The following is a 17215-nucleotide window of genomic DNA, read 5'->3' as shown; positions in this document are numbered from 1 at the left end:
GCAGCCTGATTACACGCCATCTAAAAGCCATTTAAGAGTATTTTTCTTTCCCAACAAATCAACTAACAGTACTTTCAACCATAGTTTTTCGGCCAAATGAACGGGCTCCATGGTAGGACTGGACTGAGACGAGGGAAAGAGGGCATGCACACACTTGTCACTGTCTCCTCTTTAGCATCCATCCATCCATCCATCGTCTTCAAATCAAATCAAAAGAGAATTAGGCAGGACGCAAGCCATCACCCTGGGAAGCAAGCATCATCAGCGCATGGACCACAAGCCCACCCAACCATCATCTTTTGCTCCTGATTGTTGAGTTCTTGGCGCCCAGCAGCACACCGATAGACAAGCACAAGCCAGTCAGTGCCTGCGGGGTCTCACTCGCTCGTCACCTTGCCACATCGCTCGCGCATCAGTCCATCCAGTCGGTAGCTGCGACGTCGCGGTCGCTGGCCGCATGCTCTCTCTGAGCCTCTGATGCTCAGACGGGGCGCGGCGTGGAGAGCGCCAATGGAACAGTGCTAACGGTCGCTAGCCTGGGACTGAGATATCGCTGAACCACACGACAGAGGTGGCTGTAGTGCATCATTGGCTGGTCAGCCCCAGCCACCAGTTGGCGACCTGCCAAAGTTTGTGGGAATTGTACCATGGATCACATGCATGCTCCAAGATGTTCTGGGCGTTGCCTTGCGTTGTGGCCGTTGGTGTGCCTCACAGAAAGGGGTAGCTCCCAGCACCAGCTCAAGATTCTTGTTCACAAATTACAAGGGGAAACACATGCTGCTGACATCACGGAACCTGAGATAATGACCCGAGACACGGATGGCCTTTGCAAGCTGTTCTATTGCAAATATGGTGTACATAGTCATGAACCATGGGACAACAACATTGAACACCTTCAGAAACAGATATAGCAAGCATACCACCAGCACCAGGCCAGAGCATCGCTGGTCCGCAGGCGCGCCAAGGCTGCTCTGGCTTTGCCCCCCCAACACTTCAATGCACGAGCCCGTCCAGCTCAGCCACAGGCGAAATGAAGCCTCCAGATCTGAATCTAACTGAAACTGTACTCAACTCCGGTATCATGACTCATGAGGAGGGGTCTACTTGCTCTGCACAGGCCGGCCACAAGCTCAGGCTGCCTGCACACAGGTTTCAGACGCATCCACTTCTCGAGCATAGTACAACGATCTGTAGAAGTGCCTGAATTGCAACTTTTTTGCTCCTAATAACAAATGGGCTAGCATTTATTAGGCATGCACAAAATTTCTGAATTATTTGAAGCGGGATACAAGCATTATGATTTTAAATTAAAAAACTACTCTACAGTCTATGCTAAGGATTGTTGCCTCACTAAGACAGTAACTAAAATCTCCTACGGCTGAACAATGTACAGGTTGCCCTACTTATTCAGGGGCGCTTGACAGCAGCCTAACCAATGCTTCCATGGCCAGCGATGCGGAGTCTTACAAGGTAAATGCATGGGTGCTTGATGGTGGCTGATCCAATGCTTCAATGGCCAACATTGTGGAGTCTTACATGCATCGTTGGCATTAACCCTGCATCGCGATTCAAGCAAGTTGACGAGTCAGACAACAGAATTGAAAGCACATGGAACTGTTTTATCAAAATGTTTTGGCTGTCTCTTGAAGAACATCAAGGTCTCTCATAAGGGCAACAATGCACAAAAAATTCAACAGTCACAAGCCCACCCAGTTAGGAAATCCAGAAGAAAGGCCACTCAAGTCCTCAAGCAAAGATGTCAAAAGTCCAAATTTCAGAAGGTTCAGCATGCATTCGGATCGTTTGTTCTATCTCAATATATTGATGCGCAGCTCTCTGCGTGTTCGAAAAAAAGAAGATTTCTTGTTGGCATGCACGAAAAGTTTGGGTTTGTTGGGATGACATGTTTCTTTTGGACTCATCAGGTTCCTTCCATGTTCTAAGATGAACCAATAAAACCAGATGGGTCGAGAACTAACCCAAATACAATGAATTGAAAAAAGTGGTACAGGGCATACGGAAATTCATCTCAAGCATAAAAGATAGGAAATTAATGAAACGAGTTGTAATACCTGCATTAAGAGCTTCTATGAGATGAATTCTAATTTCTAATGCATATTAGAAACAGAAGCATCCTGCATTAAAAGAAGACATCAGCCAGAATAAATACAGGGAAAAACACTTTGTACAGACAAGTATAGGAAGCTACTTACTTGAATCATTGCACTGAAGCTCTGAAGCCCATGGTGATTTGCAGGAGGAGCAGGGGCATTCAATGATGACCCATTGGCATTTGTTGCATTACCTTCATTGTCTTCATCCGCAGATTTTGCAGTCCTTCTCCATCGCTTCAACATATATTTTTGAGGTAGCTCTTTGATATTTCTGTAATCTAGCACCTTCAACATGTGACAGCATGGGATACCCATAAACTCAAACTTCCTACAAGTGCACAGACAGGAGCAATCACTTGAATCAAATCGAACAAAGTGTTCCTTGGGTTTCTCAGATGAAGCAACCTTGTACTCAGATGTCGTCCCAACCTCCCCACAACTGAATAACACAGAGTCCATGAATAGCTCAAACTCTTTACGAAAGATCTCAAACACCACTGGGGTGTATGTATGAGCAGTTTGCTTTAACATCTTGGCTGGGGGTATTCTTGGATAGCTCTGACTAGCTTGGAAGTCAGCTTGCAGCTCCGCATAGCGATGTTCATCCACTGCTCTTTCATAGTGCTTGAAGAAGGACAGCAGCTCCAGTTGAGGACCCAAGAATTTCTTCAAAATACTACTGAAACTCTCGGCTTGAAGTGCACTTATGATGTCAGCACAAAATATATGTCTATCATATGCCAAGGCCCATTGTTCCTTCTCAGCAAACACTTTAGACAACCATTCATTATGTCTAAGATCATACTTTTCCAGCATACTTCTCCATGAAAACACGAATTCATCTTCGTCCTCATAGCCAAAGACACACTTGCTAAAGTCCTTTGCAAATGTCTTCGAACCTTGGAAAACGTGATTGAGGTGCTTAAGAGAATTCTGATACACATGCCAAGCACAAATTCGTTGAGTGGTACTTGGCCAGGCGGCTGCCATTGCACTACTCAATGGAATTGATTGATCTATCAAAGCTACTGCAGGCTGTTTCCCATGCATAGCGATCTTAAAACTCTCAAAAAGCCACTTGTATGATTCAAATGATTCATCATAAAGCATAGCTGCACCAAAAATAATTGTTTGTTTATGGTGATTCACACCAAGGAATAACACAAGTGGTCTACCATATCCATTTATTTTGTATGTTGTGTCTAAGCAGAGCACATCACTGAAATAGTTGAAGTCATCTCTAGATTTTTGGTCAGCCCAAAAGAAGTTAGTCAGTTTGTCATCCTCATCAATTTGCATAGTGTAAAAGAATGAGGGGTTGTCCATTTGCATTGTCTGTAAATATTTCAATATTGCTCCACCATCACCAGGTTGCATGGCCTTCATACGCTTCGAACGGAGATAATTCTTGTAATCGGCTGGGAGGAGAGAGATACTCCGAAGGAAACTGACTTGTCTCACAACAAGATCACCGGTTGCTTTTGTTGTTGGTGTCACTACAGAATCATCTGATAGTTCTGCTTCTCCAGACTGAAGTTCTGTCAATATCCTCTGCGACCTTAACATATGCATCGTTGAAGGAGGGGCTAGCTGATGATTGTGGTCTGCTTTGAAATCAGTTACTCTATACTTGCACTCTGGTGTGACTTTTATAATCAATCTCGCCGGGCAACCGATTCGTGTATCCAATCTTGGCTTCTTTGCTTCCAGTGATTTTTTATCCCTGTTGTAGCCTTCTCTTGAGCACACAAAAGTTCTTACTTTGGTAATATTTTCCGAAGATTTGTGTGATGTACTTTTCCTAACGCTAAAGCCAACATGCCCAGCATATTTGTTGTAGAACTCGTATGCCTTTTCCTCACTCACAAATTCCATGCCTACCTCTGGAACCAGCTTCGCAAGCGAAGCCTCATCTATGGGTGGTTCAGCTTCTATCATTCTTCTCATTTTCCCCTGGAAACGAATCATAAAATGTCTTAGCAGTAGGAAAGGGCACAATGAGGCATATATCATTGCAGATTTTACTCAACATGCCAAAATGGGAGGGCAATGACCAGTAGAACAGCAATCTTAGCCATAATGGAAGAAACATATAAGCATGATGTCTCTTACGGTTGCTATAAGTAGCATGTGCCATATAATCTTCGATCCTAACATGCTAGATCAAAGTTAATCAGAGACAGCAAAAACAAAAATGATTTCCCTGGTGTGTGTGTGTGTGTGTGTGGTGGGGGGGGGGGGGGGGGGAGGGGGGTGCGGTATAGAGCTAAAACACTGCACTATGAAGATGAAGGAGGCGAACAGTCAGAACATTTGACACGTAATTCAATTATTTCGTGATTGTCAAAGATAACGGGTCAGTTCCTTCTGGAAAGAAGTTGTACCGCTGCAGCCAAAAATGTATGACCCAGCATTCTGCATTAGAAGTGCTATGGTTGCTTGTAGGTTGCAACCTGTGGTCGCAAGAAAAACAACAATACATACCTCCAGCTGATAAGGGATAAAATAGTTGTTACAGTGCATGACACCTAGTGCAAATTAAGTCACCAACAGTAGTATCGAAAAGATAGTGCTTGTGAATCATAAAGTTAACTCTATGTGAAGCTATAACATCTCCAAGAGTTGATAAAGAGAGACCCACAACATTCAATTGCAAAACAAGTGTGGCAGAGCAAGCAACATAAAAAACAACTCTGTCATGACTGCTTCAAAACAAAAAAGCATGGCTTTACCTTCCTGTAAGCAATGCCACACGCATTGCAAAGAGTTCTTGGGCCATCAGGCCCACGCCGCATATGGGGCGTAGCATTGCCGGATATTCCGCACCGCAGACACCTGATGGAATCACAGTAAAGGAATGAAAGAATCAAACAGCGGGATTTAACACAACCATTTCTGAAATAGGAGAAGCATAAAAATAAGTCCAAAGTGGAGCGGACTGTCACTGCTCCTCAGCAAACAAGCAAGGACGCGCAGAGGCGAGACCATTCCTTCGCCCAGCGCCATCGACGGCGAAGCACAGCAGTGATTTGCAACAAGAAGCAGCTCTTGGGCGAGGCCACGTACCGCACGTGGCCCTCGAGGCCGTCATCGGCGTTATCGCGGAGGAGCTCCAGCTCCTGCTCCGCCGGCGGCGCGCCGTACGGCTGCAGCTCCCCTCCGCCCCCATCCGGGGCCACTAGCATGTGCATCATTGCATCACCGCCCTGCCATGGCCAAATCCGCATAAAAGAAAATCCTCCAAAAATACAAAAAAAATCGAAAAAATAGCGAACGAGTTGGATTCGGACTAGAGGAGGTACCGGAAGGTAGTCTGTAGCGAAATTGTGCGCGATTTTCGCGAATTTTTTCGGCCGTTCCGATTGGAGTTAGGGTTTGGAGCGGGGAGACGACGAGCAGACGCAGGGGAGTAGGAGCGGAGGGGGTCAGCAGGATCCGGTGCGGCAACGGGGTAGGTGGCCCTCGTGCGGCAGCGTCCAACGTCCGACGCGTGTACTCGGCCGGCCTCAGATGGGGCCAGACTCGTTATTCTATTTCTCACTGGCATGTGGGGTCAATTGGCCCACCTGCCAGGAGCCGCTGAGTGAAAAGGAGAACAAGGGAGTAGCCGAGAAAGGGGACAAGCAGCAGTCAAGCAGCGGAAGGCGAGAGGGTCGGGGCGCGACGAGGCCACCATGAGCACTCTCAAGTTCTGCCGCGAATGGTAAAAGCGACGAAATTTTTGGCATTCGTGTCCACTGTCTGCTCAGTTCTTCGGTATAGGAATCGTGGTGGTTTGGTTCATATTTTCATTGTCTTTGTTCTGTTTTCGCCGCAGCAACAACATGCTGTACCCGCGGGAGGACAAGGAGACGCGCACCCTCCTCTACGCGTGCCAATCTTGCGAGCATGAGGTCGATCCGTTGTTTGTCCTCAGATTTGTCCTTTTTTTTCGGATTTTGTTATTGATTAGGGGAAACCCTAGGTTCCCCTAGGGAGCGGGGGGCAGGTTGGTTATTTGAACAGCACATAGTATCCCGTTTAGTACGTGGGTTTAGGCTGGGTTTAGTGATCTGTTGTGAAAGGATGGATGCGGATATGGTCTGGTGGCACATTGTTTCTGTTGTGATTTCTTCATTCACGGTGATTGTTTTAGGCTGGCAATCACGGTTTGTGATGGTACATCCTTTGGTTCTGCTGGAAGTGCTGGTGCTTTCTTTCTTGAGCTTACACAGATGACTCATTGTTGCTTTAACTGTTAACTAAAAAATTTCAGTTCGGCTCAAAATACTGCTTTAATCAATTAGTGTTTACAGCCTTTCTGGTTTGTGGTCTCCTAACAATGTGATCAGTGTCTGTGATACAAGCCTAACCCATGTTCAAGAAATACTCCTCAGTCAAAATGAAGCTGAAATGTCTATAAAATTGTTTGTTAAGTAGTGAGAAAATGAATTTGCAAGGTTCTGAGATGCTTGAGGGTTCCTTGACCAAGAAGAATTTCATGTCAAGAAAGTAGTATCATGATCAATTCTGATGCTTTATTTGCCACTACATGTTTATTATTTTTTTCATTGTGTTAACCTTGATCCTTGTGATTGCAATATTGTCTATCATCTGAGATATATCAATCAAAGTTTTCAACATGGCTACTTATTGGAGGCTGTGATCTCGTTAAATGGACGACACGGTTCCCAGTGGAGGATACTTCACTAATGCATTTTTGGGAGGACTATACCAGCTAACAACATGAAAATTTATTGAGCCTTATATCTTTATGCATTAGCACCATTCCATTTATTGTGCTGTTTGCTTTCTGTTGTGGCACTAGTAGCATTAGCACCATTCCTAGGTGATTGGAAGGAGGTGGTGGCCACGTCTTGCCTTACCATCCTAACTCTGTGACCTGTGCACGCATTGTTGAAAAACTATTTTGAATCAGTGGAAGTAGTTACTGAAACAGTACCAGAGATTGAGAGGGGGGGGGGGGGCATAGACTTACTCATTGTTTTAGCATACAAGGTTGAGTTTTAGTCAAAGTCGTGATTTTTTATATTTTTGAGGGGGTGTATTCACCCTTGGATGAAGGTGAAGGAGTGCCCAGCTTGAAACTGAATGGCTTTTAAATGAAGTCATGTATTTCCCTTGCTGATGCTTGAAGTTTACAGAACATATGAAGTAGATAGTTTTTAAGGTTTTCTTATTTCCCTAGATGCTCTTTCTTTTGTGTGCAGTGAAATGTGAGCTTTTCTCATTGTTTATTTTAACATACAATTTTCATTCAAATTTTACATTCAATTAACAAGCTTGCTCATAGTTTCACTGAGCATTCCGTTTTTAAATCATTGATGTGAACAGGAGATTGCCACTGATACTTGTGTGTACAAAAGGGTTATCCGTAAGCCTGTTGGTGAACCCAAAGATGTCCTGAAGGATGCAGCAACTGATCCTAGTCTTCCTCGCACCAGAAGTGTTAGATGCTATAACTGCAACCATCCAGAAGCTGCTTTTTTTCAGGTTTGTATCCGGATGCTGTTTATGTGCTTTCGTTGTCGCTAAAGGTGATGGTTGTGTTATGTCATCTATACAGCTAACGCGAAAAGCATGTTGGAGTTTGTTAGTACACTGATATTCGTAATAATAGTGTGTGCTGTTGCATGGTTTATTTGGAATTATTGCATCTAGGGAGGCTTTGCATCTGCAGCCAAAGCCAAATTGGATGAGATACTCCCTGTGGTATCCACCTACTGGCTACCGCATACAATAAAATCTCGAATCAACCTGTCCAGATGGAACCAAATCAGTATTCCACAAAATTTCCATTTCCTTGGAATCATAATCCGTCACATTGTTCACAAAGCTTGGTCCCAAATGCTGGCAGGATCCCTAATCAGTTATGATTAGTAGAAGCTACCTGGTTTCCCTGGACCTCTCGCATATGAGGTCACTCATCGCATGCCTTTGGAACATAGCTGTGATAGCTTACTCGTTACTGGTGGTTCTGGAATCCTTCATAGGTTCATTTTTATCATGGTTGCACTTGATTTTTGTGCCATTACATGTAATGGTGATACATTGAACTCGCAGGCCCCAACTTCGGGAGAGCAAGCCATGACACTGTACTTCATCTGCTGCAACCCAAGCTGCGGCCACAGGTGGAGGGACTGAGAAGGGTCTGGGTCTGCTAAAGCAGGTCATAGAAGGATCACTCCAGAAAGCGTAGTAGTTCTTGGCATGAGCCTTCAGTCCTTCAGAAGCAGTCTGTGACTGGATCAGTCCTTCGGAAGCTGTCTGTGACTGACCTTGATCCTTCAAAAGCGTAGTAGTACTTTGCTACAAACCTGCCGTATTGCTAGCCTATCACATAAATATTGTAGGTACATGTTGTGTCTTCAACTGACGTTTGTTGGAAGCTTATAAGATGTAACTTCATAACAAAACAATTGTTAGGCTGGACACAAATTTTACAGTCGAGCTCCGCTATGAACCAGAAACAGCTAGGGACTGCAGTCGTTAGCCAGCAGCTGCGGCAAATACAGTAACCTGCACGCAGCAGGACCGTTGCTTATGCCCACTGCCGTCTCTATTATTTTAACCTCCAAATAAATTCGAGCAAGGCACCTTTAAGCAACTCCAACATAGTAGCTATTGACTATTTGAATCATGCATTCTCTCAAAAAAGGAGTCATGCATTCTAATTTTGATTTTTTTCTCAAATATGCATGAGTGTTGTGTTATTTCATTAATACATGCGCGGTTTGTTACACTCGCGCCCTTGTACATATATATGGAAGTCACCTGTATATTTGCTAATAATATTAGCTACTTATTTCGTCAATAAGGTTATAATCTTTTCAAGACTTATTATCTTATTATTAGTCATTGACAAATCACGCAGCTGCTCGCCATGGTTCATTCCATAGAGTAGCGAAGAATCACACTTTTAATAATCCATATATATTCGTATGTGGCATTCTATTACCATGCCTCATCCAACGGCCCAGCTCGCAGAACAGGTAAAGCCCAGGATAAGTTGATGCAGGCGATCCAAGAACCCAACTGTTTTCGGCCCAAATTGGTCCAGCAAGATGTGCGAACTGTGCCTATTATGTAACATAGGGATAGGGAATCACAAACTCTAACGTGGGCCAGCCCACGTGCACGTGCCCGCTCCCACACGCGCAGCTAGGGTTATCGGAGATGAAGACGACGACGACGTGACTAGGGCTCCGACGATGGTGATGGCGGTCTTCCCCAAATTCAACAGGCTTAGAAGAGAAGGGGCTCTAGGGAGGCAAGTTGGTTATGCGGTTAGGGCATTGGCGGTGGTAGCGGCGGCTGGGCAGATCAGGGCAGGGGCACCGCCATATATGGGCATGCTAACCCTAGCGTGTCGTGGCGGGGCGGTGGGTGGTGACAGGGGCAAGGATGACGGCAAGGGAGGGGTGTAGGGAGGGAGAAAGGGGTGGAGGAGGAGGCGAACATGAGGTAGACCACGTTAACGCCGCCCATAGGGAATAGCCAAAGGTAGGAAAGTCTAGTAGATTGTAACCAAAGTTTCAAAAAAGTGAATTGTAACCAAAGTCAACTTTGTTCTTCCTCTTTGAGAATATCTAACGTCGTTGTCTTATCCTACTTCTCTATTCCTTCGAACAACCTTTACACACTTCTTACCGTATTCTACTACACTCAACATCAATGATAAAGTGCTCACCTACCAAAAAAAGCTAATAAAAGGAGCAAAACTCGAGACAAAGTTTGTTTGGCAAAATATACAGTCTATTTTGGTTGTGCCAAAACTTTACAAGAAATCAAAACTGGCATGTAAAACCAAACCATCCTCATAGCACCTGGTTTGGTGCAAAGCCAACATGCGCCATGACTGTTTGGTCTTGCTCTTTCCCCTGATTTGGTCATCCGACCTTGGTCTTTTTCTTGGTTCGCTATCCCCATTTATTTGTCGTTTTGGCCTTCTATTGGGTACATGAAAGATTCTCTGAATTTGGACATCCATGATGTCTAGATACATAGAAGATGTTTTGAATCTAGACACCTAGAAACCTAAACAAATCGACATGTAAATGGGGATAGTGGAAGTATGTAACTGGTAAGCGTACATATGTCACTTAACCCACACATATTTTTAAAAGGCCCTCGCGAGGATGATAATGTGTGGGTATTTCTTTATATATTGTAAATGTTGGTAAAGCTAGGGACTGCGATGAATATAAGGAAAGAGTTGTGTCGTCCACCTATAAAACGGGTGTATCTATTCCTCAAACCTGAACAGTTCACATTGTTAGATTAGATTAGCCACCGGAAGTACCGCTCCTTGGAGTCATCTTCTGATCTAGAGCAAATTTTGCATTACAAAATTTGGTTGCTACATTTCATATGTCAAGGAGGAGCTACCAATTTGGCGTGGAGGCTAGATCTCCATAAGAGGTACATATGTATTTTGCAAAGTTTGTCATGTGACTGGTCACTCTCGCGCATGCGCCCGCATGCCACTAGAGACGAAGAAGAAGATGGTGGTGGCTAGGGTTCCCGTGAGGAGTTCATCAGTGTTAGGTAAGGAGATCTATTCCCTATGATTTTAGAAAGGGTTTTGGGGGTGGCGGTCGTAACACGGAGGTGGAGACGGGTGGGGCGGCGAGAAAAGGCTATTAGGTGGGACTGGTGACGGGGGTGTCACGGTGGAGGCCGTCGATGACCTACCTCGGGATTCGAGGGCAGGGTCAACGATGAGGGACGATAGGTGGGCAACGGGAGCCACTAGCCACCGGTGGTGGGGACAAGGGCGGGGGCGGGGGTGAGGATGATGTTGGTGAAGGTGCCACAATGGAGCTTTGGGGAGGGTAGGGACAGGAGTTGGGTGGCATGGTGAGGTGACGTGAGGGTGGAGGAGGGTTAGCACGGAGGGAGAAGAAGACGAGGAGAGGGGACATCGCGGCGGAGAAGGTGGTCGCGTAACATTAGCCTCCTATATATTTCGATTCCAATTTTTTATTTGGTCAAAAAGAGTTGTAGATACTATAGTATGTGCATCTCAAGGTATATATATATATATATATATCCTGTTTAGGTTTCTCTAGCCACGCTATGGTGTCGATGAAAGCTTGCTTATCTTCGGAGAAAAACACACAAGATGCGTATGGTAGAAGATGCACCCATGGGCATGAGTGTGTGTGGTGCTATGGGTATTCATGCATCATCCTTGCAATCGGAAAAAAAGTCACATAAGGTGTAGAAGCACCAAAGGGGTCCAGAACAGCCAGCAAGACAAAGTTGCATGGCCTTGTTTAGTTCACCCTGAAAACCAAAAAGTTTTCAAAATTCCACGTCACATCGAATCTTGTGGCACATGCATGAAACATTAAATATAGACAAAAACAAAAACTAATTATACAGTTTAGCTGTAAATCACGAAACGAATCTTTTGATCCTAGTTAGTCTATGATTGGATAATATTTGTCACAAACAAACGAAAGTGCTACGGTGCCGAAAACTTTTCACTTTTGGAACTAAACAAGGCCAAGATTAAAAAAGGCCGAGGCTCGGAGCTTCGTGGGCATCATGTTCCTTCTCGGCACCTTCCTGATCTGTGCTGAGAATATATGATTTGTGTTTTGTGGCAGTTTGTGTTGGTCACGAACACCTACTTATACTCTGCCACACCTACTTGTACTTTGACTGCATCTCTGTAGCAGCTGATTCAGCTGCGGCTGCTCGATGTATACAATAACTACTGAGGCCTTATTTAGTTGAGAAAAAATTTTTTAGTTTTGGCTACTGTAGCACTTTCGTTTGTTTGTGATAAAACCAGACTCAAAAGATTCAGCTCGCGAATTACCGGTAAACTGTGTAATCAGTATTCGTTTTTATCTACATTTAGGCCTTGTTTAGTTCGTAAAAATTTTCGTTTTCGGCTACTGTAGCACTTTCGTTTTTATTTGACAAACATTATCCAAACAAGGAGTAACTAGGCTCAAAAGATTCATCTCACAAATTACAGATAAACTGTGCAATTAGTTTTTATTTTTATCTATATTTAATGCTCTATGGATGCGATCAAAGATTCGATGTGACGGAGAATCTTGAAAATTTTTGCGAACTAAACAAGGCCTTAATACTTCATGCATATGCTACAAGATTCGATGTGACGGAGAATTTTGAAATTTTTTGGAAACTAAACAAGGCCTGAGTGGTAATTGTTCATCTGGAACATGTCAGCGCTATCCGTCTTAGAAAATAATCAGAGCTCATCATTATTAGGATCCTACAAGTTGTTGCAAATGGTTTCTAAAAGCATGGCTGAAGTGGTGTTCACTGATTTGTTGTGAGAGAAAAAAATACTAATGAATGACTGGTAGATAAGCTCAACCCAATAAGCTCGGCAATCCGTATTGAGAAAAAAGAAAATTAGTGATTGATTGTACTGCTTAGCAGATTTCTTGCATACTGAAATATGCCACGCACAGTTGTATCATGGAATAAATGATATTACCAAGGGTTTCCAGATGTTTTCAGCGTTTTTTTTGGGTCATTTTGGTTCAGGTGCCTCAAAGTCTCAGTAACACTCATAGTTCAGCATTGTTCACTGATGTTAATCTTTGATCTCATTGTTTAACCCAAAAAAAAATCAATGAATGCAAGATGAGAACAGCCTCGGTCCGTTCCAGAAGTGGTCGGGTTCTCTAGGTACCATCCAAGGCAGAAAAACACTCACACAAGCAGTGACGAATCCAGAAAAATATTTAGAGAAAGCTTCTGCTACCTTAAGATAACTTCAGCCTCTTTTTAAAGAGCATAAATGATAAAAATTTGTAGGAGGGGCTAAGAGCAACTCTAACAGCCTGGCTAAAATTAGTAGCCAAATTTTATTATTTAGCCACTTTGTAAAATAGAAAACTTCTTAAAAAAATAAAAGATCCACAACAGTCTTGCTATTTTATAAAATCATATAGCATGTGTCAATGGTTGGCTATATATGGCCAGCGAAAATTAAGGAATAGCCAACTTTCTATTCTACAAAACTTAGATAGCACATCTGTTGGAGTCTATCTTTTGTTATGCAAATTCTAAAATAACCTCCAAAACAAAAATAGCCAAGCTGTTAGAGGGGCTACGCGGGTTATACGGCCGTAGGGGGCTGGAGCCCCACCAGCCCCACAGTTGGCTCCGTCGGTGCACAAAGGGAAAAAAATAAAAAGGAAAGAAAAAAAAAGAAGGAAAATTTTTTTGGTTTTCGATAATGTAGCATTTTTGTTTTCATTTGGTAATTATTGTCTAATCATGAACTAACTAGACTCAAAAGATTCATCTTGCGATTTACAGGTAAATTGTGTAATTAGTTTTTATTTTCGTCTATATTTACTATTTTATACATGTGCCGCAAAATTGATGTGATGGAGTGAAAAGTTTTTGGTTTTTTTCGTGAATGGCAGGTAGACAAACTCCCGTTTGCGGGGTATAGTTTGGCGGGGCAGGCCAGATCCAGGCCCGAGCGCGCAAAAAAGGCAAGCGTCGCGTGGAGTGCAGCTGTGGGGTGTGGGCTATAATGGCCGTGTGACGAGAGGCCACCATTTTGGGCTTTTGGCCCCGCGGGCCGTGGACGACGGGAGAGCGGCGCTTGCTGCGGTGCGCCCGGGCGTTCCAAGGGGCACCGCGGTCCCGAACGACCGTGCACGTACAGTGAAAGTACATGCACCTCTGTTAACAAAAATCTATTAATAAAAAAATAAATGTAACCACAATGTCAAACTCTATTGTTTTTTTTTCCCTTTGCTTCACCCAGGAATTTCCACGGATGCTTGCTACAACACACCGCACACACGGAGTACTCCGTATCTTTTGCTGGAAGCTCCGGGTGGTGATTGGATCTCCGGATAGAGTACGTCCGGAAGCACACAGTTCCCGTCACGACGCGCCGTGCGGGTTTGAAGTTTTGGACCGCACGGCAAACAACTGGCAAGGGGCATGCATGCATGTGATGAGGGCATGCATGAACGGTCGACGACGACGACGGCGCGCGGACGCTTGAGCTGAATGCCCGCCATGTGCCGCGCTAGCTTGTCCCTGTCTGCACTGCACCGCACACGGCCGGCAGACCACAGTGCGTGCATGCACCCCGCCCGGCCCCGTGCCCACACAGTGACATTGTACTGAACTTGCACTACATAATGTACATTAATACTCTTATACTAGCTAGTATATAAAATTATATATATATATATTTCTCATCAAGCAATCCCACGTTGCATTGCACGTAGGCCTTGCTTAGTTCTTAATTTTTTTTTAGAAAATCGACACTGTAGTATTTTCGTTTGTATTTAATAAATATTGTCCAATCACGGACTAACTAGGCTCAAAAGATTCGTCTCGTCAATTCCGATCAAACTGTGCAATTAGTTTTTATTTTTATCTATATTTAATACTCCATGCATGTGTCTAAAGATTCGATGTTACCGAGAATCTGAAAAATTTTGCAAATTTTCATGTGAACTAAATAAGGCCTAGCACAGCTCTGACATATAATATATTTAATATAACACATTTTGACAATGGGATGCGTCGTCTCGTCCTTGACACGTAGTAATGACGTAAAAAGAATATACGAAGTAGACTATCGAGCCATGGAGCTGTTGTTGGCACATGCCAGACTCCATCGAAAGTTGAAGCTTGAAGCTGTGCGTGTAGTACGTATCAGAAGGTCGCCACTCGCCGGCAGGAGGATGAATGAACTGAACCCCACAGGTCGACTACTACTACCACTCCCCTCGATCTCTTGTTTAAACAAATCGCCATGTGATGAAATGAACCTGAACCTGAACCTCTCTTGTTTAAACAATGGCCGGCCGGGGCCAAGAAACCGAGATATTCCTGCGTGCTGCCCATGCACGCATGTTGGTTACCCATCGTGCGGTGAGGTCGTGGCGTGGTGCCCCCATGCTCAGTCCCAAGCTACACCACTCAGTCCCAAGCTACACCACTGAGAATTCTTCAATGGAGCAGTTGTTTGCTACCGTACCCCATGTCCGACGACGACTATATGTCCACAAAATTTTAAATTTAGGGCACCTCCCTCGGCGTCAAAAGCTCCAGTTCAGAGTCCCTGATCCACTCCATGGGCGACTTTTTCCAACGGAGCAGAACGGGGTGGACCTCGGCCCTGCTGGCTGCTGCAAACATTTGCCCAGCGGAACCTCTGTTACAATTAACTTATGTTTAGTTTATCCAAAAAATTAAAAAAAAAAGATTTTCCGTCACATCGAATCTTGCGGCATATACATGGAGCATTAACTATAGACGAAAAAAACTAATTGCACAGTTTATCTGTAAATCACGATATGAATCTTTTAAGCCTAATTAGTCCATGATTGGACGATAATTGCTAAATACAAATTAAAAAAACTACAGTACCCAAACCAAAATTTTCACAACTAAACAAGGCCTTACAACTGCAACGCATATGAAAAATGAAACTGTGAATTTGAATCTTTTCATAGAAATTCGTCATGGAATTGAACACAGTGAGGTTACCTATACGGAGTACATACTGCACATGGCCACAACTTGTGTTGATTACGAGGCAATGAGAGGCGTGCATGTTCGGTACCAGTTCGTTCGTTAGGTTTCGGGGACCAAAGATTGGATCGGATGGCTCATTCATCACACAGTACTGGTCCAGGTCCATGCAATGCAAAAGCCAAGCGATGGAGGCATTCGGCATCCATTGCAGCCCCGTTTGCTGGCCTTGTTTACTTCCACCCAAAAACCCAAAATTTTTCAAGATTCTTCATCACATCGAATCGCATGCATGGAGTATTAAATATAAATGAAAATAAAAACTAATTGCACAGTTAGGTCGAAATTGACGAGACGAATCTTTTGAGCCTAGTTAGTCTATAGTTGGACAATAATTACCACAAACAAACGAAAGTGCTACAGTGTCACGAAATTTTTCACTTCAGGAACTAAACAAGGCCGCTATTGCTATTTGGATGGGGGCATGGGACCACTACTACTGGTCAGTAGGACCGGCCTTGTTTAGTTCCTAAAATTTTTTGGTTTTAGAAAGATTCATTTCACGAGTTAAAAGCAAATTGTGTAATTAGTTTTTATTTTCGACTATATTTAATGTTCTATATATGAACCGCAAGATTTGATGTGACAAAGAGTCTTAAAAAGTTTTCTCCACATGGTTTTGGTTGGTCATGCGCGTCACGCAAAGAAACGAGTGACACAAAAGCCAACCCCAACCCAATCCAACCCCCAACACAACACAACACAACACAACACATGCACGCTTAGCAGGAGTTGTTTACTGCACTTGTTCTGAATCCCTGAACTATTTATATATTGCAATGGTTTTAGATTCATTCGTGTACGTAGACCTCAGCTCACTCTCGCGGAACCTTTTCTCTCTCTCTTTTTTTTTTGACGAAATTCAAGTCAAAGAACCAATGATCAAAGGCGCAGAAACTTTCCACAAGAAACAACCAAAAGCTGAAGAAAAAGGTTTGAAAAACCACCAGCAGCAGCTGCAGCAGCGAGCAAAGGCTCTGAACTCTCAAGTCCTGTTACTAGGATGGAACCAACAAGTCGATGAGCACGCACGCAGCAGCAAGTTGGGCCGGCGAGGTGGGGTCGCGTGTCCGTCCGGCCCCCGGGCTTTTTTCTTTCGTCCCCCCCACGCAGTTTCCAAGCAAAACAACTTGCCGCTGCTTTTTCTTCTCCTTCTTCTTCCGTAGAGTATTGTATTGGAGACTTGTTGGAGTATTCTTATAGTATTATTATTCCAACGCGTTGCGTTAGCTGGAATCCGTCCTCCCTCCCTATTTCTCACATGTGCTCCATCTCCATCGGTGCTCCTGCCTTTTGATTAAAGAATCCGGCATCAGCCAGACAAGTCATGCCCGTCCGTGTGTGCATCTTCCTCCTCCCTACCCTCCCTCCCTCAGCAGTCAGCTATGGCCCTATCTTCAACCGGACAACGCCACTCGACCTACCGCGCTCTCTGACTCATGTGCTGCCTGCCTCCTACTATGGCTGTATCTATCTGCATGATTATTAGGTCAAAGAAGGTAAAACTTGCTCAATTACAACTTCACCTTTTTTAC

At 44.1% G+C, this 17215-nt stretch overlaps 2 protein-coding genes across 2 annotated transcripts; one reads left to right on the top strand and one right to left on the bottom strand.

Annotated features, from left to right (window-relative positions):
* Positions 824 to 5573, bottom strand: LOC8060682 (protein FAR1-RELATED SEQUENCE 5). Its single transcript, XM_021453743.1, has 6 exons — positions 5420 to 5573; positions 5184 to 5323; positions 4850 to 4952; positions 2217 to 4070; positions 2076 to 2138; positions 824 to 1559 (listed from the first exon to the last, which is right to left on the bottom strand). Exons 2-5 carry the CDS (start codon positions 5309 to 5311, stop codon positions 2112 to 2114), a joined length of 2112 nt encoding a protein of 703 aa, XP_021309418.1. The 5' UTR covers positions 5312 to 5323; positions 5420 to 5573; the 3' UTR covers positions 824 to 1559; positions 2076 to 2111.
* LOC8079185 (DNA-directed RNA polymerases II, IV and V subunit 9A) lies at positions 5677 to 8661 on the top strand. Its single transcript, XM_021453744.1, has 4 exons — positions 5677 to 5820; positions 5935 to 6010; positions 7452 to 7610; positions 8181 to 8661. The coding sequence occupies exons 1-4, from the start codon at positions 5792 to 5794 to the stop codon at positions 8259 to 8261; spliced, it is 345 nt and encodes a 114-aa protein (XP_021309419.1). The 5' UTR covers positions 5677 to 5791; the 3' UTR covers positions 8262 to 8661.

This window comes from Sorghum bicolor, chromosome 2 (assembly GCF_000003195.3).
Source record: "Sorghum bicolor cultivar BTx623 chromosome 2, Sorghum_bicolor_NCBIv3, whole genome shotgun sequence".
Taxonomy (NCBI): domain Eukaryota; kingdom Viridiplantae; phylum Streptophyta; class Magnoliopsida; order Poales; family Poaceae; genus Sorghum; species Sorghum bicolor.
Note: the sequence above shows the minus strand (reverse complement) of the source record. Positions and strands in the feature narration are given on the sequence as shown.